This window comes from Adiantum capillus-veneris, chromosome 8 (assembly GCF_014529385.1).
Source record: "Adiantum capillus-veneris isolate H3 chromosome 8, ASM1452938v2, whole genome shotgun sequence".
In the NCBI taxonomy this organism is placed as follows: Eukaryota; Viridiplantae; Streptophyta; class Polypodiopsida; order Polypodiales; family Pteridaceae; genus Adiantum; species Adiantum capillus-veneris.
The window spans coordinates 32350132-32373530 of NC_140938.1; the positions used below are offsets into that span (position 1 = coordinate 32350132).

At 41.7% G+C, this 23399-nt stretch overlaps 1 protein-coding gene across 1 annotated transcript; it reads right to left on the bottom strand.

Annotated features, from left to right (window-relative positions):
- Positions 1-19060: 19060 nt before the first annotated feature.
- Positions 19061-21289, bottom strand: LOC147451920 (pentatricopeptide repeat-containing protein At3g12770-like). The gene has a single exon (XM_086517800.1). It carries the CDS (start codon positions 21087-21089, stop codon positions 19557-19559), a length of 1533 nt encoding a protein of 510 aa, XP_086373926.1. The 5' UTR covers positions 21090-21289; the 3' UTR covers positions 19061-19556.
- Positions 21290-23399: the final 2110 nt, after the last annotated feature.

The window sequence follows — 23399 nt, forward strand, 5'->3', positions numbered from 1 at the left end:
TTGACTATCACAATATAACACAGGCATCTCTTCTTTGATTCCCAAATCTGTTACTAGTCGATTAAGCCAAATTGATTCTTTGCATGCCTCTGATGCTGCAACATATTTAGCCTCTGTAGTAGACTGAGTAACACAATCTTGTAATCTAGAACGCCATGATACCGCTCCACCAGCCAATGTAAAGACATACCCTGATGTAGACCTTCGGTTGTCTAAGTCACCTGCATAATCTGAGTCTGTAAAACCCTTTACACTTAGCTCCTGACTCCCATAGCATATACGCATACTCTTTGTAGCTTTCAGATATCTCAATATTCCTTTCACTGCCTCCCAATGTTTCTTGCTTGGGTTTGACATGTATCGACTTACTACTCCCACTGCAAATGCAATGTCTGGGCGAGTAGCAATCATTGCATACATTAAACTACCCACTGCAGACGCATATGGAATCTTATTCATTTCAGCCTGTTCTTCCTCAGACACAGGACAATCTTGTTTACTACTCCCACTGCAAATGCAATGTCTGGGCGAGTAGCAATCATTGTATACATTAAACTACCCATTGCAGACGCATATGGAATCTTATCCATTTCAGCCTGTTCTTCCTCAGACACAGGACAATCTTGTTTTCTAAGTTTCACATATGGTGGCAATGGAACACTCAATACCTTTCCCTTCTCCATATTGAAACGTTGCAAAACCTTGTCAATATACTCTGTTTGAGATAACCAAATCAACTTCTTTGATCTGTCTCTCTCAATGCGCATACCAAGTATATGACTTGCCTCACCCATGTCTTTCATGTCAAACGATTTTGCCATCTTTGACTTCAAAGCTGAAATTTCTTCCAAGTGCTTGCCAGCAATCAACATGTCATCCACATACAAAATAAGGATCATCCAACTGCCATCCTTAGCCTTCTTTGTATATAGACAATGATCGAACTCACTACGTTTGTAGCCTTGAGAAAGCATAAACTTGTGGAACTTATGGTACCATGCCCTCGGTGATTGTTTTAAGCCATAAAGACTCTTTAACAACTGGCATACCAAATCTTCCTTGCCTTTCTCAACAAACCCTTCTGGCTGCTGCATGTAAATTTCCACATCTAAATCACCATGCAAGAACGCTGCCTTGACATCCATTTGGTGCAACACCAAATCTAATATGGCAACCAATGCAAGAAAGCATCTCAATGTAGTCATCTTGACCACCGGAGAGAAGACTTCATCAAAGTCAATGCCTTGTTCTTGCTTAAAGCCCTTGGCAACAAGCCTTGCTTTGTACTTTGGCTGACTATCATGAGCGGTGATCTTATACCTGTAAACCCATTTACAAGGTAGAGCCTTTTTGCCCTGTGGTAATTTAACTAGCTTCCATGTCTGGTTTTTATGCAGAGCTGTCATCTCTAACTGCATGGCCAATTGCCAATTCCCGGAGTCCTTCATTTGCACTTCTTCCTTGTAACATGAAGGCTCATTGCAATCAGTCAACATGACATAGTTCATAGATGGAAAAAACCTATTAGGAGGTCGCGTGATACGTCCAGATCTACGCACAATAGGTGGCTCAGGCTCAGCCACAACCTGTGGTTCCAATCTATCCTGTCCTTGCTCCTCTTGAGCCCTGACATTTTGTCTGGCACGTGTAGGTCCATCTTCTTGGAAGACAACTCTTCTAATCTCCTCAACCCTCTCTGGTTTAGAATGATAATTGGATTCATTAAAGTGAACATCATTGCTGCGGACAACCTTTCTGGATTCGGGATCCCAAAGTCTCTACCCCATCTCACCAGAATTACCATAGAGATTGACACACACTCTTAATTTTCCATTTTTCTTGGGTACTACCACAATTGGGGACACCCAATCTGTGTGTTCAATTTCATAACTGAATTCGGCTTCCTTTAGCTTTTCAATCTCTTCTTTGATTTTTTTGACAAATGTTTCGTTATATGTGTATGGCCTTTGCCTGCTTGGTTTCGCATCGTCTCTCATAGGTATGGTATGTTGACAGATTTTTGGATCAACACCCTTGAGATCCTTATAAGACCAAGCAAAGATATCTCGGTATTCTTTCAGTAAGCTTAACAAAAGATCTTCCTCTTCTTCCGTTAGGTCATTTGCAATGTAGGCAGGTCTAGGCTCTTCTCTTGGGTCAGCTAGATCTATCTTTTTTACATTTTCAGGTCCTTCTTAGGACTTGCCCTGTTTTTGTAGTTCCCTGACAGGTTGTTCCACTATGATTCCGATCTTGGAGAGTATATTTCTTGTAATGGGATGGAACATTCATTATATCCTTACCATCACCCTCAGTGGTTTCAATTTCCGTTGTGTATATCTCCTTTAGATTTTTTTTCAACTCTTGATATTTCTTTTCCGTTCACGTGTCATGGTCGAGTTCTTGTACTGGTGTTTCGGTTTCTGGTTCGGAAAGTCAAAAAAAATTTCCTCCCCTCCTTTCATGAGTAGATTAGCTCTCACATGTTCTTTTTCTGACCCCGAATCATATGAGGTAGTTGAATGTTCTTCTAACTCATTTGTTGCATCATAGTAGAGGTCTGAAAAGACTTGTTGAGCTTTCAATAGGTCCTTGGATTTGTGAATGTCATCTTCAATGTGAAGTATTGAGATCATTCGTATGGAAGTTATGTCATAGCCGTCCTCATTGCAAAATTGAGTAGGCATGGACGTATTTATACATACATCCATTGTTGCTAAAATTTGAGTCCACTCAAATGGCTCAAAAAAATGCTCTGGAAAGGGGTTCAGGTACATAGGCATTGTCTGTGTAATCCCTTTCTAAGATACAATCTTCTCGTTTTAAGCTTCCGTTTTCTGAGGCTCCGCATATCCAAATAGATGTGTCTTTGTTCAACCAAGATGGAAGCTTAGTTTCATCCGAAGAGACTGAATCAAATTTTGGTATGGGTGTTTTCATGACATCTCTATAAGTGTGATCTTTAAGATCAACCCTTGTTATTGATCCCACTTGCTTCAAGTATAGATAATTGTTTCCCCAATCCTGGATAAGTTGTACTTGTTGCATGAAAGGTCTTCCCAATATGCTTTCATAATTGAGTTTCTTTCCAAAGTCTACTATGGCAAAAATGTGTTGATATTCAATCCCACAAGAATTAACTATCACTTTTTCAAGCAGTCCTAAGGGTCTTTCGATGTTTCCATCAGCCAATTGCAATTTTCATTTGAGTTTATCTAATGGCTAGTTGTCCCTAGGATTCCCATATTGCTTTCATGGCTATGGCTATGCCTGTCCCACTATCGAGTATTACCATGGTTTCTATATCATTATATCTCACTGGAAGGGTTGTGTTTCCTTCTTCCCCTTTGTAATATTCTCCGACTTTGTTCATTGGAACATATCAAATCTCTTTGTTATCCAATTCGTGTTTAATTTTCCCAATTTTTTTGCGATTAGCTCTTTATCCCCACCTTCTCCATAGTTTTCTGTAGATATTCCATAAATATGGTCTGATTTTTAATAGTTCTCCTAAAGTACGAGTGCATTGCATGGGTGTAGACATGACTGAATGGATGTTGTCTACCTCTAGGGTCTATTCTGCTCTTTTTACCTGAGTGGTTTTACACACTATGGATTCATCTTCGTTATCTCCCAAGTAAGAGGGTAATGTTTTCAAGGTCAATGGCTTAGATATTCCTGAAGCTTCAGATCTGCAATCCCCATACAAGGATTGTACATCCGTTTCCATATCAGGAGGTAGATTGTCTAACCAAACTTCCTCTACAGGAGCTGACTTCATAGTTAGGCTCCCATCATTAATCTCTCTAACTTTTTTCCATAAGTATCCTGGTCAGTCTTCTTGTACGAATGGAATTCCGTCTAAGGCATCTTCGCTGTCCGGCACTATAAGTTCTGGCTCTTTTGTTTCAAGGTGGGTTTCTACCACCACTTTGGATTTTTCTTTACTAGTTCCTACCACAAGCTCCTAAGGTTTTTTCATACTTTCGAGCTTTGGTTTTTGTTTTTCCAGCATCTCTTGAGTAATTCTTACCAAATTTGATAAGCCTCAAGCTTAGCCGCTTCCATGTCTAGAGAAGGATATTTTTCCATTTGTTTTTGGCCTGCTTTAAGTCCCTCTTGGTAAGCTTCCAAGGCTGCATTAATTGGCTCGAAAATTTTGTCAACCAAAATTGATCCTCCAGATTTCATGGTGATTTCCTTGATTTCACTTCCAGTTTCTTTCACCTTTTCCTGGAATAGTTTCTTTGCTTTCTCCTTGATTTGAGCCTTTGTTTGTGTTTTCTCATCTCATCCCTTTTGTTTCTGCTTCTCTTGGTCTTTTGAGAGGAAATTTTCGTATTCTCCGAGTCATCAGAAGAGTTATGTTTCTTTTTCTTAGCCTAGGCTCTGGTGATTACCTTGATTGGAACAACCGGTTCACTCTCAGATGAGCTACTAGGTATCACTTGGACTACGTTCACTACTGTTTTACCCTTGTTTAAAGGATTTTTAGGACAATCCTCAGGGAAGTGTCCTCCCTTTTTGCAACATTGTATGCAATAAGCTTCAACTAGCTTGAGCTTCTTGTTAGGCTCTAGGCATTCATTTTTCCAATGATCATTTGCACCACAATTATGATAATTTCCAGCTCTTTGCTTAATCATGGGTCTTATCATAGGAGGTCTAACACCTTGATTAGCTACATAGTACATTGGTGCAAGAGGTCACCCTCTTCTCCTTCTTCTTCACCTTCCTCCTCTACCGACGAAAGCTATGGCTATTCTCCTAGAGAATATAAGAATTCTCCTATGGCTATTCTCTTGCATGGCAAAGGTTACAAAAGCAATGAATCGCAAATCTTCCCCTGCATGGCAAAGGTCACATCGCAAATCTGATCCTTCATGGCTCAAGAAGTTCAAAGAGGGAGGAAAGAGTATCTCGTTTCTCACCTATGATGGCACCTTTGGTGCTACCGACAAAGTATTGGCCTTCATCCAACAATTTGATGTGGCCTTTGGAGACGAGGGCATCACGGAGTCCTTCAAGCTACGCCAAGTAGCTATGCACTTCCAAAAATCGGCTTGTCAATGGTGGGCTAGCCTTCGTGGCAATGGCGAAGCCCCAAACACATGGAAAACTCTACGAGTTTCCATCATGAAGAAATTCCTTGCAAGAAATGCAAAGGACAAAGTGCTCACCGAATGGCGGAGTTTGATGCTTCTCTCTGATGAGTCTATCCACAAATATGTGGACAAGTTTTGGGATTTACATATCAAGGCTACTGTCTTTCGAAAGATAGACTTTGCTGAGCAAAAGCAACAATTCTGTGCGGGATTACCTGAAGAAATGGCTAAGTATGTCAACTCTCAACAGCCTGGTTCTACCAGCGAAGTAATTCACCATACCATGGTTGCTTCACGCATCAATTTCCAACAAGGGGTTAGACGGAATGTCAAGCCCATGGAAAATAAAGACAAAAGTGATGCAAAAGGAAAAATTAATGCCCAAAATTTTTCCCAAGGCCATTCTAACAACAACAACAACAATTGGTTCAAGGAGAAAGGAGTTTACAAAGGTAAGAATAAACTCTCTCCTGAAGAGCTTGAAACTTTTCGCAAGGATCACAAATGTTTTAAGTGTGAGGAGCAAGGACATGGTTATCATTCTTGCCCCAAAAGAAATGCTCGCAATGAGACTCCTAGAGCTTCCACTATTGAAGCTCCAAAAGAGGATGTTCATTGTAAAGGATCACCTCTCTCCTATGCTTGGGGAAAGGTAAGGGAGCATGATGCCTTCATCTTGTTTGACCCTGGTTCTACTCACAACTTCATATCAATGGAGTTGGCCACCAAGTTGGGCATTCAAGCTTTTGAGATGGGAGATGCTATAACTGTTGATGCCGCTTTTGAGGGACAGAAAGCCTTCATTACTCCATTGATTGAGAAGTTGAGGCTTCATATCCAAAGCTATGTCGACAAAGAAGACTTCTTTATCTCTCCTCTCCAACATGAGGATGCTATCCTAGGGGTACCATGGTTCAACCGCATGGCTGCCAACATGAAGTTCCTTGAAAGGAGAATATACTTCACCTACAGGGGAAAGAATATGTATATAGATGCTAACGAGTCTGGTCGTACTATACCACTTGTAAATCCTCTGGCCCTTGATAAATCAATAAAACGCTCAGTTTCTACGTACATGATTTTTGTCAAAGAATCCCTAAAAGGTCCTAATGATTTATCAAAGGTGAATGGTAGGAAACAAGAAGAGTTAGATTTGTCTAACTTTCTAAAAGGATCCCAAGATGTGTTCATCGATGATATCCCTATGGACTTACCTCCAAAACGAGGGGATGATGACCATCGAATTGAGCTCCTACCAGGAAGCTCACCGCCTTACAAAACTCCCTATTGAGTTTCACAAGCTCAACAAGAGGAGATCATGAGGCAAGTACAAGAATTGGTAGACAAAGGGATGGTGAGCCCTAGCTCCTCTCCCTTTTGTTCTCCAGTCCTTTTAGTGCAAAAGAAAGGTGGTACATACTGCATGTGTGTACATTTCTTGTACCTCAGGTAGAAGGTCTGTTTGATCTTAAAAGTGGCTACAATCAAATAAGGATAGTGAATGAAGACATCCTAAAGACCGTGTTTCGTACAACGTTTGGCCTTTATGAATATCTAGTCATGCCTTTTGGCTTGACTAATGCACCAGCTATGTTCAATTGATTGATGGAGAAAATTTTTAGACCCTACCGCAAATTCAATGGAGTGTTCTTTGATGATATCATCATCTACTCCAATTCCTTGGAGGAACACAAGCAACATCTCCAAGTGATTTTTCAAGCATTAAGGGAGAATAATCTTTTTCTCAATCAAAAGAAAAGTGATTTTTTCCTTCAAGAGATTCAATACTTAGGTCATATTATCTCTCGAGATGGTATTTGTATGGATCCATCAAAGTTGGAGGTAATAAAAGCATGGCCTAATCCAAGGAATCTACATGAGCTAAGAAGCTTTATTGGTATGTGTGCATACTAAAGACGCTTCATAGCAAAATTCTCTCAAATAGCAAGACCATTACATGACTTAACAAAGAAAAACGTTAAGTATTCATGGACTGCTAAGGATCAAAGTGCTTTTGACAAGCTCAAAGAGAAGCTTACCTCCCAACTAGTCCTTATGCTTCCAGACCTCTCAAAGCCATTTGAAGTCCAATGTGATGCTTGTGGTGATTGCCTTGGAGCAGTCTTGCTTCAAGAAGGGCATGCCATAGCATATGAGAGCCGAAGGCTCAACACGGATGAACGGGTCTTAGGGATTTATGAGAAAGAGCTGTTAGCTGTTCTACATCCCCTAGACACATGGAAGCGCTATCTATTGGGGACTCCATTCATTTTATGAACAGACCATCAAAGTCTCAAGTACTTCATGATGCAAACAAAGCTTTCCAACAAACAAATGAGGTGGGCAAATTTTCTTTCACAATTTAATTTCCACATTGCTCTCATTGTTGATAAGCATAATCAAGTGGCTGATGCACTTTCACGACAACTAAAAGTTAATGCTGTGTCAATAGCAACTCACAATGATCTATCTCTATGATAGATGAGTACGCTACTGACCCTGACTTTAAAGACATAATGTCAGCCCTTGCTTTGGGAAAGAAAGAGGAACCATTCACCTTGCACGATGGTTATCTTCTCCATGGAAATAGGCTATGTGTTACCCACTCCCTCCGTAAGAAAGTCATGTATGAATCCCATGCTCCTCCCTATGCGGGGCATAGAGGCATTCAACCTACTCTTCGAGGAGTAGAGACGTACGTTTATTGGCCTACCATGAAAGTGGACATACAAGAGTATGTTTCAAAATGTGTGGTATGCCAAAAGATCAAGTACGACAGAGGGAAGCAACCTGGATTACTCCAGCCATTGCCAATTCCTAATTCACCATGAGAGAGTATATCCATGGATTTTATCTTTGGATTACCCAAGTCTATCCATGGGAATACGGGAATATGGACAATAGTCAATAGGTTTAGCAAGCAAGCACACTTGATCCCTGTCAAGAAGACTATTAAGGCACACCAAATGGCAATTCTCATCATATCCCAGATTTTCAAACACCATGGATTGCCAACATCCATCATGTCAGATAGAGATCCTAGAATGACCAGTAATTTTTGGAAAGGTCTCTTCAAAAATCTAGGTACAAGATTGAATTTCTCTTTGGCCTATCACCCCCAAGCGAATGGTCAAAGTGAGATAGCCAATCTTACGATTCTTGATCTACTAAAGACCTATGTTACAAAAGTAGATCAACATTCACAATGGGAAAAATACTTACCTCTTGTAGAGCATGCGTATAATAATACTATCCATACTTCTACGGGAAAAGCGCCTTTTGAAATCATAGAGGGAAGACCTAAAAGTCCCTTGCTACTTAAAGTACATGGGAAGATCTTCCCTACCGATGAGTATAGCCGTGACCTGCAAGCATCTTTTCAAAAGATTAAAGAGGCTATATCCATCTCCCAACTACGGAAAAAAGCTGCTGCTGACAAGCACAAAAGGGCCTTAACGTTCAAAGAAAATGATTGGGTCTTACTTAAGTTTCCTAAGGCTCGATTGAGGCGCCAAAAGGCATGACAAAGTATTTGTAAAGACCAAATGTAGTGCGAAATCCAGTCTTTACAATGTCTTGATCAACTATCCTTATTTGATGATAGCCACTTTTTAGGTCAATCATACGGAAGTAGGTGGACCCTTGTAGCTTATCAAATAGATCTCTACCCATGGAACAGGAACCTATTCTTGATAGTGATTCTATTTAGTGCTCCATAGTCGACACACATATGATATGTGTTGTCTTTCTTTTGCACTAATAGTACAGGAGAACAGAATGGAGATAAGCTAGGCCTAACCATGCCCTTTTCAACTAACTCATCCACTTGCCGCATAATCTCCTCGTGTTGAGCTTGATAAACTCTATAAGGAGGCTTATTAGGCGTGTTAAGTATGGAGCCTGATTTACCCTTGTAATTTGCTGTGGTAAAAGCGCACATTTGTAAGGCCCCCATTATGAGGAGAAGCCATCGTGCGTGAAGGAAAATCACTCATCGGAAACCAAAAATTTCACGGACAAGAATCAGGGGCAACTTTAAAGGCCTCGGGGGCGGAGGCCCCCGAGACTTTTTTTTTCGCCGGAATATTCCTTTTCGCCGGAATATTATGGCCGGACGGCAGCCGGAAAGTGGTCGGAAAACAACCAGTCGGGTGGCCGGTGGTCGGAAGTCAATGGCCGGTGGCCGGTGGCCGAATTCAATGGCCGGTGGCCGAATTCAAAAGCGGCCTTGTCTTCTCAAGGGCGGCCACACATGGGCGGATTGGAGGGTCCGATTTGGACTTATTCGCACAAGGGCGGCTACACATGGTTGTCTCTCATAAGAGAGGGCAGCCCTTTTGGCCTATAAAAGGAGGCCATTTCTACACACATTTCATAGTGTGAAGTTGATGCAACAAGGTGAGTGTGAGGTGGTGAGAGTGAAGCAAGGCGGGAGCTCCATTAAGGGTATAATCCCTTTGTAAACTACTTCTTGTTTTGAAGTACTAAAGCCATTGAGTGGCTGCTTTCCCATGGACGTAGCCCACATTGGGTGAACCACGTATATCGTGTGTACTCTCTCTCTCTCTCTCTACTCTATAATCTCATGTATATAAATCTGTCTCTCTCCATTAAGTAATCTACTCAATTATCTATTTAGCTACGTCTTATTTCCTAACAAGGCGATGAACTTCCTGGAAGAAGTTCAATTGCATGGTCATCATTGCCTCGTTCAGGAGGTAGCTCACAAGGGATGTCGTCAATAAAGACATCTTGAAACCCCTTGAGAAAATTGGATAACTCTAATTCCTTGTGAGTGTGTTTAATTTCTTTTGTTAAAACATTAGGTTCATTTTGAGAATCTTTAACAAAAATCATGTACACGGAAAGAGAGATCTTTATTGACTTATTGAAAGCTTGTGTATGTACAATGGGTATGGTGTTACCCATTTGCTTGGCATCTATGTACATATCATTTTCCTTGAATCTAAAGTAGATTCTTCTTTCAAAGAATTTAACATTGGCAGCCATGCGATCAACCATGGTGCCGCTAGGATTACATCCTCGTGCTTGAGAGGAGAGATAAAGAAGTCTATGGGTAGGACATCTCCCATCTCGTAAGCTTGTATGCCAAGCCTGGTGGCCAACTTTGTGGATATGAAATTGTGAGTAGAACCAGGGTCAAAGAGAATAAAAGCATCATGTTTTCTTACCTTTCCCCAAGCATGGCATAGAGGAGATCCTTTGTGGTGAGTTTCCTCCTCTTGGATTTCGACCAAGGTAGCTCTAGGAGGTTCATGGCGGGTGTTCTTTTGAGGACAAGTGCAATACGCATGCCCTTGCTCGCCGCACTTGAAGCAACAGTGATCTTTGTGATAACGCTCAAGCTCTTCAGGAGAGAGTTTGTTTTTGCCTTTGTAAAATCCCTTCTCCTTAGCTTTATTGGAATTGCCCTTAGGAGACTTTTGGACATTGTCCTTCCCCTTAGGCTCATTGGAACTCTTGTTTTTCATGGGCTTAGAATTTCTCTTAGCCCCTGTTTGGAAGTTGATTCAAGAAGCCGCCATAGTATGGTGTATAACCGCTGATATGGTGCAAGGCCTTTGGGAGTTAACATACTCCGCCATTTCTTCAGTTAAGGTTGCACAAAATTGTTTCTTTTGCTCTCCAAAATCCAACTTTTTGAAAACAGTGGCTTTGAGTTGTAAGTCCCAAAACTTGTCTACATATTTGTGAATGGATTCGTAGGGAGAGAGCTTCAAGCTTCGCCATTCGGTGAGTTCTTTGTCTTTGGTATCGGTGGCCAAAAACTGCTTCATAATGGAAGCTCTTAAAGCTTTCCATGTTTGTGGAGCTTCACCGTTGGCCCGTAGGCTAGACCACCATTGTCTGGCGGACTTTTGAAAGTGAATAGCTACATGGCGTAGCTTAGAGGACTCCGTGAAGCCCTCATCTCCAAACGCCGCATCGAACTCTTGGATAAAGGCCAAGACTTTGTTCATAGCACCAAAGGTGCCATCGTAGGTAAGGAAAGAGATGTCTTCCCTCCCTCTTTGAACTTCTTGAGCTTGGATGACCTCTTCCACGCGGCATAGAATTTCCTATGGCCTCTTATTTTTTATGGTTCAAAAGTTGCACCATCACATTCTTTACAAGATAAAGAATTTGAGGAAGATGGAGAAGAGGGTGACCTCTTTCTTGCCTTTTTCTTGCCTTGATCTTCTTTGTCTTCACCTTCATTTTCATAAGAGGAAGAGGATGAAGAATATGGAGAAGAGGGTGTCCTCTTTCTCGCCTTTTTCTTCTCTTCCTTTTTGTCATCCCTCTTTGAATTATGGTGTGGAGCAGCATGTGATGGTCTCCTCTGTTTTGGAGGTGATGGCGAGCGTTTAGCCCGCCGTCTTCATGGATCCATCTCCACCGAGGTGGCAGGAGACTCACTTCTTTCTTGTTCCTTCGGTGGAGGCTCTTGAATTCTCCTTTGGGAAGGAGATGCATCATCAAGAAGCAAATTTTTGAGCCCTTCATATGGATCCTCTTCTTCTTCCCAAATCGGAGAGAGGCCTCTTTTGGAAGTCTCGCAAGGAGGCTTCCTACGTGCTCTCTCGTCATGGTGGGGAGCTTGGAGAATCCCATGAGCACGAAGTTGCCGTTGCACTTCACTTTGGAGGGATGGATTGCCCATGGATTATTGAATCCTAGAAACAAGATAGTTATCAAGCATCGGGGAATCATTAGTAGCCTGCTCATTAGCAAAATCAAAGTTATCAACATTAATTTCACTCTCTTCACTATTGTCAACCATTCTAACAACTTTTCGGTGTAAACTTTTTAGGTGTACTTTGGCACTTCAAGCCCTAGTTGCTACTCCTCTTTACCCCTTCAGAAAAATCACTCAAGCTACTGTACCCGTGGCTCGAATACCATTAATTGCAAACACCAAAACAGCACCGGCTCCTATCAAGATTCTAATAGCTCAATAGTGGTTAAGCCGCAGGCAAGCCCCGTAGGGCTCCATTATTAAGACCATAGCTCTCGACGGTAATGCCCCGTTATCTGCACAAAGGCAGGTGCACTTACTCACATGCAATTAATAATACCAACCATTTATAGCTAGCTTGAGGACCTCCCTTCTTGAGCAAGAAAAGAAAAACCTTGTGCTCTGATACCAATGTAACATTTAATGGCCTAGTAACTTGTGTGCAGCGGAAAATAGCATGAACATAGTGAGCATTTCATTAGAATAGATTCCTAATGAGAATAACAAGAGTGCTTGGGTGGAGAGAGCAACAAAAATCATAACACGTAGTTAGATAGCATGAACAATACTTCAAAAGAGAGAGAAATTAAGCAATTGACAACAGTTGAGGACCGGATTTTCATGGAGCCGGTCCCCCCTCCAAAAGGCTTTATATTATGGTTTCTCCCATCAAGAGATACATTTTACAATACAATTCTTTGTGTTCCTTCACTACTAGCTAGTGCAATGAAGATGAAAACTTCAAGCACTAAGAAAAACACTTATCAAACACAACATCAATTCCCTCACGGTCTCAGACCCAAGACCTCACACACCTTTGAAGATGGTGAGAGATAGCGGGGTATGAGAGTAGATTGAGAGGAAGGAGTAGTCTTACGAGAAAGATGTACATCTCCTCACAAATCACTCATATTAGCATAGCTTAGCTTAGTAATTAGCATGGTAGAGGAGATGAGTATGCATTGAAGCTTGGCTCTTGGTTGGATTTGCATCACAAAGCCAAGAGTTGTTGGTGTAAGCCTCCCTTCTCACAAGCTTGGAGTAGGTGATAAGCTTTCCATTAAAGCTTGAGAAGGAGAGAGAGAGTGTGTGTCTTCTTGCTTCACACATGAGTTTTTGTGAGTGTGTGTGGATAATGCCTTGATAAAATCAGCCCCCTCTCTCTCTTGGTCGACCCCTCTTGCTATTTGCTCATGCTGCAACCCTATTGGACCTCCCCAAGCCTAGCCAATGGAATTTCAAGAGCATAATTTATGATAGCCTTCTGACATGTGTCCCCCTTTCCCCTTTTGTGAGAGATTTAGGTAATTAATTAATGCAACTAAACTCTCATTGGACTCCTTGGTCTCTTGGCCAATAGGAATCAGGCAAGCCATTGGGCTGTTGAATCCTCATTGGACCCCTTGGGAGACTATCCAATAGTCTTCTAGAGAGCTTAATTCTTGTCGGTTCTTTTATTAAGTGATTTTCAATTAATTAAACTAGATTTTCTCTAGCCTAATTCTCATGGTCCACCTCCAAGGCCATCCAATAGGGTTTGAGTACACCTTGTGGGCATCTGGGCTAGGGAGCAAAGGTAGCTTGTGTGTGTGTGTGTGTGTGTGTGTGTGTGTGTGTGTGTGTGTGTGTGTTTAAGTTAAAAAATCCCTTCAAATTTGAACCATACTTAGACAATTGTATTAAATAATATATTAAATAACAACATTTTAAAACAATATGTCATACAACTCAATTACCATTTCATATACATCAATACAACATTCTGTATCTAATGGATAATACAGTTATTTAGATCAGAAATCCAATCTCTGATTATTACAAATTGATATCTTAATGTTGTATATCTGTGCGTCCATCCTTTGGGCTGAGCTTCAGCTACATCTACATGGAGAAGGATCCAGCTGTTACCTGCATCCATACAAAAACATTCAGTTAGAACTGGCGATGTTTGTGCGTTTTGCAGGTGTCGACACTGGATCCAGTTGTCATCCATGTCACACCTATAGACCTAGTTTACAGCTTACCCTTAGGATTGACTATTAAGTTCAAATTTCAAGTAAGATAACCTCTGAATGTATATGTATGTCTACCCCGATACTCATCGAGCTCTCTCAAACAACCACTAGTGTCGATTACCATATTTGATGCAAATACTTATGTATTTCTGGGTTATCGATCAATGTAGAACGCCTGGCAAAAATTTGGACAACACCTCCTTTGTATTTGGAGTAGTATTTCAAAAAACTCAATTTATGCCATCTCCCCACGAGACCCTCCACAGGAGGTTTACGGCTTCAAGAACTAAAACATATCCCATGCATAAAAAACTGGCAGTATATCCCATGTTACTACCTCTAAAATATGGTAGCATCCTCAAAACATATTAGAGATTAACACCCAGTTTGTATCTAAAAAAGGATTTGAAAAAACATATCCCCAATTCTTTATATATGTTTATATGCAATGATAACCGACACTAAGAATAACAAACACCTGTAGTATCATAAATACCCTGTAAGACTATGTCCTTTCGCAAAGAAAATTTGGCAGCATCTCCCTTGTATTCCGAATAAAGTTTCAAAAACTCTCCAACAAACTATACCATCTCACCAAGAGACCCTCAAAGGAGGATTAAGGTCCAAGTTACCTTATTATGATGCTTATAAAAGTCCAAATTACCTTGCCATACAAAGCTCCCAAGTTACCTTACCATACAAAGCAAAAGACTTCAATGTTTTATTCTAAGTAGAAAACTTCAATGTTTTTTTCAACTCATCATTGGGTTTCATGTAGGCAAATTTCCTTAGATCTTTGTCTTTAGCTACAATTGTCCATGTAATTCCTGCATACAATCATTAAAAACGGTATCTACTGATTGAGGCAAGATTTCTTCGATCTTGCTAGGATTCATAAAGTCACTACCAACTTGAATAAAAGGGACAACAATTTGCTAAGGTTAACTTTACATGTATGGCCAGAAAATCGGGCATCGTATTGTTTGTAAATTGAACACATTTTCAAAAATTCCAGTTTGTGCCATCTCCTAGTGAGATCCTCCACAGGAGGTTTACGGCTTACCATTCATGGAATATACTCACTCGCTCTTAGTGTTTGAAAGAGAGACTCTTTAAACATTAGTTTTCTCAATGCATTGAAACATACAGGCTACTTTACAAAATATTTAAATAGGCATTCCAAAACATGCTCGTTATGCTTCCAAAACATCCTTTATAAGCAATGCTTTTTAACAATCTATTAGTATAGTTTGTACCATCATGAATATGCGCTAATACCATCCCAACCAGCAATACAATCTCCGAGTTTATAATATGGCATTTCAACAATCACAAAATGTCCTTAAAAGAGATTGAAAATTCTAACACATAAGTTATAGTTTATTTTATTTGTTAAATCAAGCTTGATGTTTCAAAAATAGATTGAAGAAAACCCAGAAAAATTATTGATACACTCATGTCCAAATTCTAAGCAGGTGCCAGGGCACCTACCTGTGGTATGCATCCTGCCCCATTAAGTTGACTTTGTAATCTGTAACAAAATTGACTCCCTGATCCGAGTTTCCATTGAGGCCTATTGCGGAAAAGGGCACTATCAATGAACAGACCCGCATAAACCAATTGCTCTGAAGTGGTTGCCACTTAGGAGTGTGTGTGTGTGTGTGTGTGTGTGTGTGTGTGTGTGAGAGAGAGAGAGAGAGAGAGAGAGAGAGAGAGAGAGAGAGAGAGAGAGAGAGAGAGAGAGAGAGAGAGAGAGAGAGAGATACAGTATATGCATACGCATAGAGCCAATACACAGATAAAGACAGCAATCAAAGAAGCTTCTTAGCAAAAATTGATGAGCATAGCATTACCTCACACAACTAATCCTTGACAGGGATCCGCAAGCAAAAAGAGAAGAGAAAGGAGCACATCCCATCCCTCAGATGGGCTGTCGAGTATGGTCATCTTTCAGCACAGCCAGCATGTCGTCCAATGAGCCATAGAGACAGAAGAGTTTCTGAAGCCCAATACTGCTGATAAAGCCATTAAATCAGAGAGCTCCAATCTCGCAAGGTAGAGCGCCCTTCCCTTGTGTGTGTGTGTGTGTGTGTGTGTGTGTGTGTGTGTGTGTGTGTGTGAGAGAGAGAGAGAGAGAGAGAGAGAGAGAGAGAGAGAGAGAGAGAGAGAGAGAGAGAGAGAGATAGAGAGAACCTGCAAGCACAAGCTCTCCATTATTACTAGAGCAGCGACGGCGGCAGGCGACCAAATGGCGACAATCGGTAATGCAGATCCATGGCGCTGTGAGCGTATGCGTACCCAATAGAGAAAGCAAGAGATGAGACTGCTCGATAGAAACAATACGAGCCACGTTTTTTTGTGATAAGGGAGTCTTTCGACCTTATCTACATATAAGGGGAGAGAGAGACAAAGAAAGAGAGAGAGAGAGAGAGAGAGAGAGGGATATCGATCTTGCTTTACAGTAAAAATATTGCATGTGAGCCAATGCAAGACGCTTAAGAAACTGCATGTGCAAAACCGGTTATTGTCCATTTGTGTTTGATATGCATTGAAGCCTCCAAGGGACTTAGGAGGTGGGTTGGTAAGGAGCGTGCCACCCGAGAAAGCCAGATCCCAATTGGGCCAAGACATTGTAGTCAAGATAAGTGTGTGTGTGTGTGTGTGTGTGTGTGTGTGTGTGTGTTAGTTTCTCTTCATCCCCTACTTCTTGGGCTCTCTCCCTCCTATGTAGGCCTTGAGAAGACTTTTTGGGACACACACAAAGCATCCAATTTCTCTAGAGTGTGACCTTTGGACACAACCTTTGAATTTTAAAACCTTAGCATTTTGGAAATGGGCTGAACCTTAGGGTCTTTTAAGCCCATTGTGGCACATTGCTCTTTTGCAGATGGCCCCCCCTTTGGATCCTTATTTTCCCTCCTTTAGATCCCTACTGTGGCCGGTTTGCCAGCTTAACCAATATTCTAGCTTTTTCTCCCCTAGTACTTTCCCATATTAAATGATCAGTTTAACATGAGAAAATCATTTAGGAGAAATAGATATTAGTTATTGTGACAAATTTCTATGGATTGCAAAAGAGAATGAAGCTGGCTCATCTCTCAACTAGTGTTAATATTACCAGACCTTTTAAATCCTTTTGAAGGCTAGTGTGATGCTTGTGGACAATGTCTTGGAGCTTTTTTGAGATTGGATGATCAAGAAAAGAATCTAAGTATATATGAAAACATTGTTAGCTATCTTACATGCCCTAGATGCTTAGAAACATTATCTCCAAGGCACTCAATTTATTTTGCGCACAGATCACCAAAGTCTGAAGATATTTTTGACGCAAATTAAATTAAGTGATAAACAAATGAGGTGGGCAAACACTCTTTCACAGTTTAACTTTCATATTGCTCACATAGATGGTGAGCACAACCAAGTGGTAGATGCTCTTTCATGAAAACCAAGTGTGAATGTTGTATCAATAGCTACTCAAAATGATATGTCCTCTATAATAGATGAGTACGCTATGGATCCAGACTTCAAAGATGTACTGCCAGCCATTGCACTAGGGAAGAAAGAGGAACCATACAATGTTCAAGAAGGTTATCTTCTTTATGGAAATAGGTTATACTTACGTAAAAAGGTTAGGTATGAATCTCATGTTTCACCTCATGCCGAAAAAAGGGGGATTCAAGCTACTCTCAAGGGAGTAGAGATATACTTTTATTGGCCAATAATGAAAGCAGACATACCAAAATATGTCGCAAATGCATTGTATGTCAAAAGACAAATTATGCTAGAGGGAACCAACCTAGCTTGCTTCAACCATTGTCTATTCTTGATTCCCCATGGGAAATATATGGATTTTATGTTTGGATTTCCAAAATCCATACATGGGTATATGGGAATATGATAGAGGGAGGCATCTTGGCTTGCTTTAGCCATTGTCTATACCTAATTCTCATGGAGAAGTATATTCATGGATTCCATTTTTGGATTGCCAAAACATTTTACGCCGCTTAAAAAGACTATTAAAGCACACCATATGGAAAACCTCTTTATCTCACAGGTCTTTAAGTACCATGGCTTAAAAACATCTATAGTATCCAATAGAGAAAAATGACCATCAATTTTTTGAAGGGTCTCTTTGAGAATCTAGGTACTAAGTTGAACTTCTTATCGACCTATCACCCACAAATTGATGGTCAAAGTGAGATAGCAAGTTCAACTATTATTGATCTACTTAAAGTCTATGCTAACAAGTGAAGTTGTTGATTAAGTGCATATGGACCAGTTCAGTTAAAGGCTTGGGACTAAAAGGAGAGAGTCCATAAAGAGCAAGGTTAATTGCTACTTAGTTATCTTAGTCATAGGTATAGGATAGGACAAATTGCCACAAATTGTCTTCATTTAGTAAGGTTTGGGAGCAGCTTGGTGGCATCTCCAAAGCACAGTGCTAAGGTTTTGCACAAAAGGTGAATATTTAAAGCCTAAGAGTGAGTTTTATTTTTGCCAAAGTATGCTTCCGTAGTTTATTCACCTTAATCTCTACAACCAAGAGATGAGAAATTTGCAAAGATGCACAGATACCCTCTTCATACTCTCTCCGGGGCCTAAAATTGCCAGCTATTCTTCCTGTCACAAGCTATTTTGCTTGTCAAAACAGGTGCTTCAGAAAACCTTTCTATCATTTTACCACCTAGAATCTCAAAATTTGTATTTCAAATTTCATACTTACACCTTGAATTTTATGTTATTTATGGAAAATTATGTAGATTGGTCACTTTACACAAAGCATATGGAAGGGGGCTTGGACAATTGCCAGAAATTTCTACTATTTGCTGACACAAAGTTTATCAATGAGACCAAAAGTGCTCCTTAGGTGTTGGTTTGTAGATGCTTAAATATCTTCCCTTGATCTCCACCATCTCTGTCTAGTACTGCTGAGACCTATTACTCAGGGCCAGTTTTAATGTGAGTCTTGCAACCTGCAAGCAAAGATTTCCAAGCAATGTAGTCTGATGAAAATGCAGGTATTGTCTTAACTAAATTTGCAGCTGCATCAAGCCGCCTGCTCACCCAAAGAGATCAACTGCGAGCTCCATAGTTGGAACATTTTCTTGATTTATTACTAGTGCCCTATAATAGTTAAAGCAAATGTCCAATGAGCAAGAATGGCTGCAAGATGCAAGAACCTGTATAAATATCATATGATCAGAAGTCAAGCCCTGTCATTGCATTGTGGCTAGAAACGATTCAGTCATTTTCTGATTCATGCTCCACAAAACATTGATTGGACTAATATATCGTTGGGCTACAGAGATTGCAGCCACTCTTCGAGGTTGTGTACAGCCAATCTTTCCTTTTGTTGTGTACTCTGCTTCTGCTAGAGATTGTGTAACCTGTGTTGTTTTCCCTGAACCGGTTTCTTGAATCACAACGAAAACCAGGTTCTCATGGACTGCTTTAACCAGCTCATTTTTCAGCTTGTAAATGGGAAGACTTTGTATTTGCTCATGTGTTAGCTTTCACCGCTCGCCAAATGTGGGTGTCTTCCCAAATGCATACTTCTTCCACTCCAGCATGTCAAATGCAGAGTGTCCTACACCAGGAAGTTCCTGAACGGCTGGGATGAGGAATAAATCTGATTCACAAAAACCTTCTATCTGCAAATGTACTAACGACATAAGTTTCACGATCTGCTGAGATCTACTACTCGAGACCAGTTTTTATGTGAATCTTGCAACCTGTAAGCAAAGATCTCCAAGCAATGTCGTCTGGCGAAAATGGCATTGTCTTGACTAAATTTGCAGCTGCATCCAGCCGTCCTGCTCGCCCAAAGAGATCAACTACACAAGTATAGAGCTCCACAGTTGAAACATTTTTTTGATTTGTTACTATTGAGTTAAAACAATGAAAACCAATGTCCAATGAGCCAGAATGGCTGCAAGCTGCAAGAACCTGTGTAAATATCATATGATCAGGAGTCAAGCCCTGTTGTTGCATTGTGGCTAGACACGTTTCAATCATTATTTGGTTTCCACAAATGGCATATCCACCAATCAGCATGCCCCACAAAATGTTATTTGGACTATCTATATCATCGACAACTTTGTGAGCATCTTCGATGCTTCCACAAAGTACGTACATCTCAACTAATGCACTTCCAAGCACCACATCAACATCAATGCACCTCCTCCTTAGCAGATCATCTATCTGGCAGCCTTGCCAAAGAGCACCCAGACCACCATATGCTTTCAAAACACACACAAGAATAACTCGATCAGCTTGTATCTTCTCCTGTTGCATCCGTTCATAGAGACAGCACACCATAGCATCGTTCCCTTGACTTGAAAAGCCTCCAATTAGTGCACCCCATGACACCACATTCCGTTTTGAAAGCCTTTCAAAAAGATTTCCGGCTTCCTCCATGCAGTCACATTTGGCATACATGTCAATCAAAGTGCTACCTAGCACAACATCTGATTCGAACCCATCCTTAACGGCATCATTATGCAATACTCTGCCTGCTGTCAGTACTCCAATGCATGAAACTGCTTTGGAAACACACAAAAGGATGACTCTATCATGCCCAATGCCATCCCTTTGCATGGTTTCATAAAGATCAAGAGCAACATGTGGATGTCCCTGTTGTACATATCCTGCAATTAGAGCAGCCCAAGATACTCTGTCTCGAATAACCAAGGCACCGAAGACTCTATGAGCCTCTTCTAATGTTGCAACTTTTGAGAACATGTCAACAAGGGCATTCCCGATGATATGGTCTGCACCAAGTCCAAGTTCACAAATGAGAACGTGCATTATCCGTCCTTGCAAGGGGTTAGACAAGCTGATACACGCTTTTAGCAGGCACAAGAATGTGACTCTGTCAGGTTGAACACAATTCAACTGCATGCCATGAAAAAATCTTATTGCACCCTGTGGATGGCCTACTTGCACATGAGCTGAAATGATGGCATTCCATGTGTATATGGTTGGAGAAAAAACTCTGTCAAAAACTTGTTGGGAGTCAGCCAGCATTTTGCCCGCAGCAAACAAACGAATGAGCTGGTCTCCCCAAAATGACAGTCTTTCAACATGGGTTCTCACAAAATGGTCATAGCATAATCTACCAGCTGCTAAATCTGCTTTTTCTGTACATTTTTTGAGATGGTCATGCAGAGAGTCTTCCGGAGAGTTGGCGATGCATGTAATTCGGTGCGTGCTAGCTCTTTTCTTGATCATTCTTTCCGAGAACAGATTCTATCCAAAGGGAATCCCTGCCCTTGTTCATGGTGGGCATTACCCACGTGGGATCCCCTGCTACTCTGCAGGCACCGCGCATAACCACCTTGCCCAAAGATGCGCTTGATGTAGCCATTCTCTCTCTGTATCCACGTCCTGAGTTCAAAACTCGTTGGATAGATCTTTGAAGTTAAAGGTCCAAGGGACAGAATTGACGGCGCCCAAAGGTTTGCGGGGATCTCAAGGAAGGGGGACAGCCCACTGCAAGGTGGAAACTAAACAGGGACAAAGAATGTAAACAAAGACAAATTGAAATGTGTTCGAATTTCCAATGTGCCTCACTTGAATGTCGTCGATCCCACTGCTTACACTTCATTGAAGACCCTGTGGATTATAGTGTTGAGGAGGGGAGTTTCCTAGCGATAAAGGGCTTTAAGCGTGCTTGCTATGGTTCAACCACTATGACATGCGGATGTGGCGCAATTCCATAAAACTAGCTGATGTGAAGCATTAGATTGCCCAAAAAATAATAATAAGAGGAGTTGACCTAGCGGTAAAGGCTGAGGTGCTTTAAGCGTGCCCGCTATGGTTCAACCCTTCTGACATGAGAGTGTGGGTGTGTGCGCACAACATGTAAAACTAGATGATGCGAAGAATCAGATTACCAACAAGGGGGGCGGGGGGGGGGGGGGGGGGGGGGGGGGGGGGGGGGGGGGTGGAGCTAGCGGATGGCGAGGGGCTATTAGCATGCCCGCTATGGTTCAACCCCTGTGACATACATGTTTAGCACGCGTGGCACGCCAAGGGCTAGAGGGCATGGCCCGACCGAGGGGGATCAGGGACCCGGACTGAAGGTGTGGACAGGGGATCCATTTACGGCAAAGGGCTATGGGCCCTCCTATAAAAGGTTGGTTGGGAGGAGGATCCAATATTCAGTCTCCCCTCGGCCTTTCACTGGTATCAAAGCCAGGAGAGGGGAGAGCTATGGAGGAGGGAGGAAGGCAGGGCTTTGCATGTGCTCTCTCTCTCTCTCTCTCTCTCTCTCTCTCTCTCTCTCTCTCTCTCTCTCTCTCTCTCTCTCTCTCTCTCTCTCTCTCTCTGTGTGTGTGTGTGTGTGTGTGTGTGTGTGTGTGTGTGTGTGTGTGTGTGTGTGTGTGTGTGGAGAACCGGAACACTACTCGCGTGGGAGGGGCCGCTAACACGGAGATGGGGCCGGCAGTCGACATGCATCAAATCAGGAGAAGACGAGCTCAACAGGATCACAGGCACCGCTGGTGTTTTCTCGACATAGGGCCGAGCCCCGATTTATAGAGTGCGAGGACGAAAACGTTCTCCCCTTGCGCAGAGCCTGCTGCCCGCCATCACTTCACTATTGAGATTTTTTTTTTCTTTGTTTACATTTTGGGGGCCGTCCACTATTTCAAAAGTGGCCACTCTTCAAAGGCCTTAAGAGGCCTATCCCACAATCGTTGCAGTCGAACAGGGAACGCTTGCAAGGTACCGACATAGAACACATGTAGGCTGCATGGTGTCAATGATCATCAGAATTTGCATTCGGCAATTTTATAGTAGCATGCATAAATTCTTCACAGCTCGGCTTGACGCCCTCGACACCCATGGAAATCGAGCAGCTCGATTGTCCCCTTCTTGGATTATCCTACGGTCTAATGCTTTGTCTACAAGCAACCCTAGACAAGGGAGAAGTGCATCAAAAGAGTCTATGACAGGCAAGACTTTTTCAACAAACGTGCGGCTTGCAAGGCATGCAGCAACACGTTTACAAAAGACCTTTCATGCATATGATGCATGTCACGGTTATCAATTTAACGATTGCTTCATACCTAATGGAGATGACGATATAGACGTTTCCGATGGTCAGTAGGTACAATAAACCTGAAGTTGATGTTTCTTATTCATTCCAATTTTGCAAAAGTTTTTGCATTCGGTAACACAAGCTTTGCGACCATTTCCTATGCTGGACGGGGAGCTTGTTCCAAGAGATGTTTGTCAAGGACAAACGTCAAGGTGCAAGTATAACCGACACTAAGTGCAAACAAAGTTTTTTAGAGTACATGCATGTACAGGCAGGGCATGTGGCTTGAACGATAAACTTGTGACTATATGGTCAAAGTACTCGGCAAGGCCAATCATTAACTGCATTTCAACAAACTGTCAAGCCAATTGCTCGGGCTTGACTTCTAGGCCAGTTGATTGCCGTTCATGCAATCAGGCAATGACATGATCCACCCATTTTTGTCAAGCGTGATTCAACATCATGGGCGCACGGCTCCACCTACAAATCATCATGAT

Excerpts from the sequence above, each read along its gene's own strand:
- LOC147451920 (XM_086517800.1), bottom strand. The coding sequence starts at position 21,089 with ATGATCAAGAAAAGAGCTAGCACGCACCGAATTACATGCATCGCCAAC.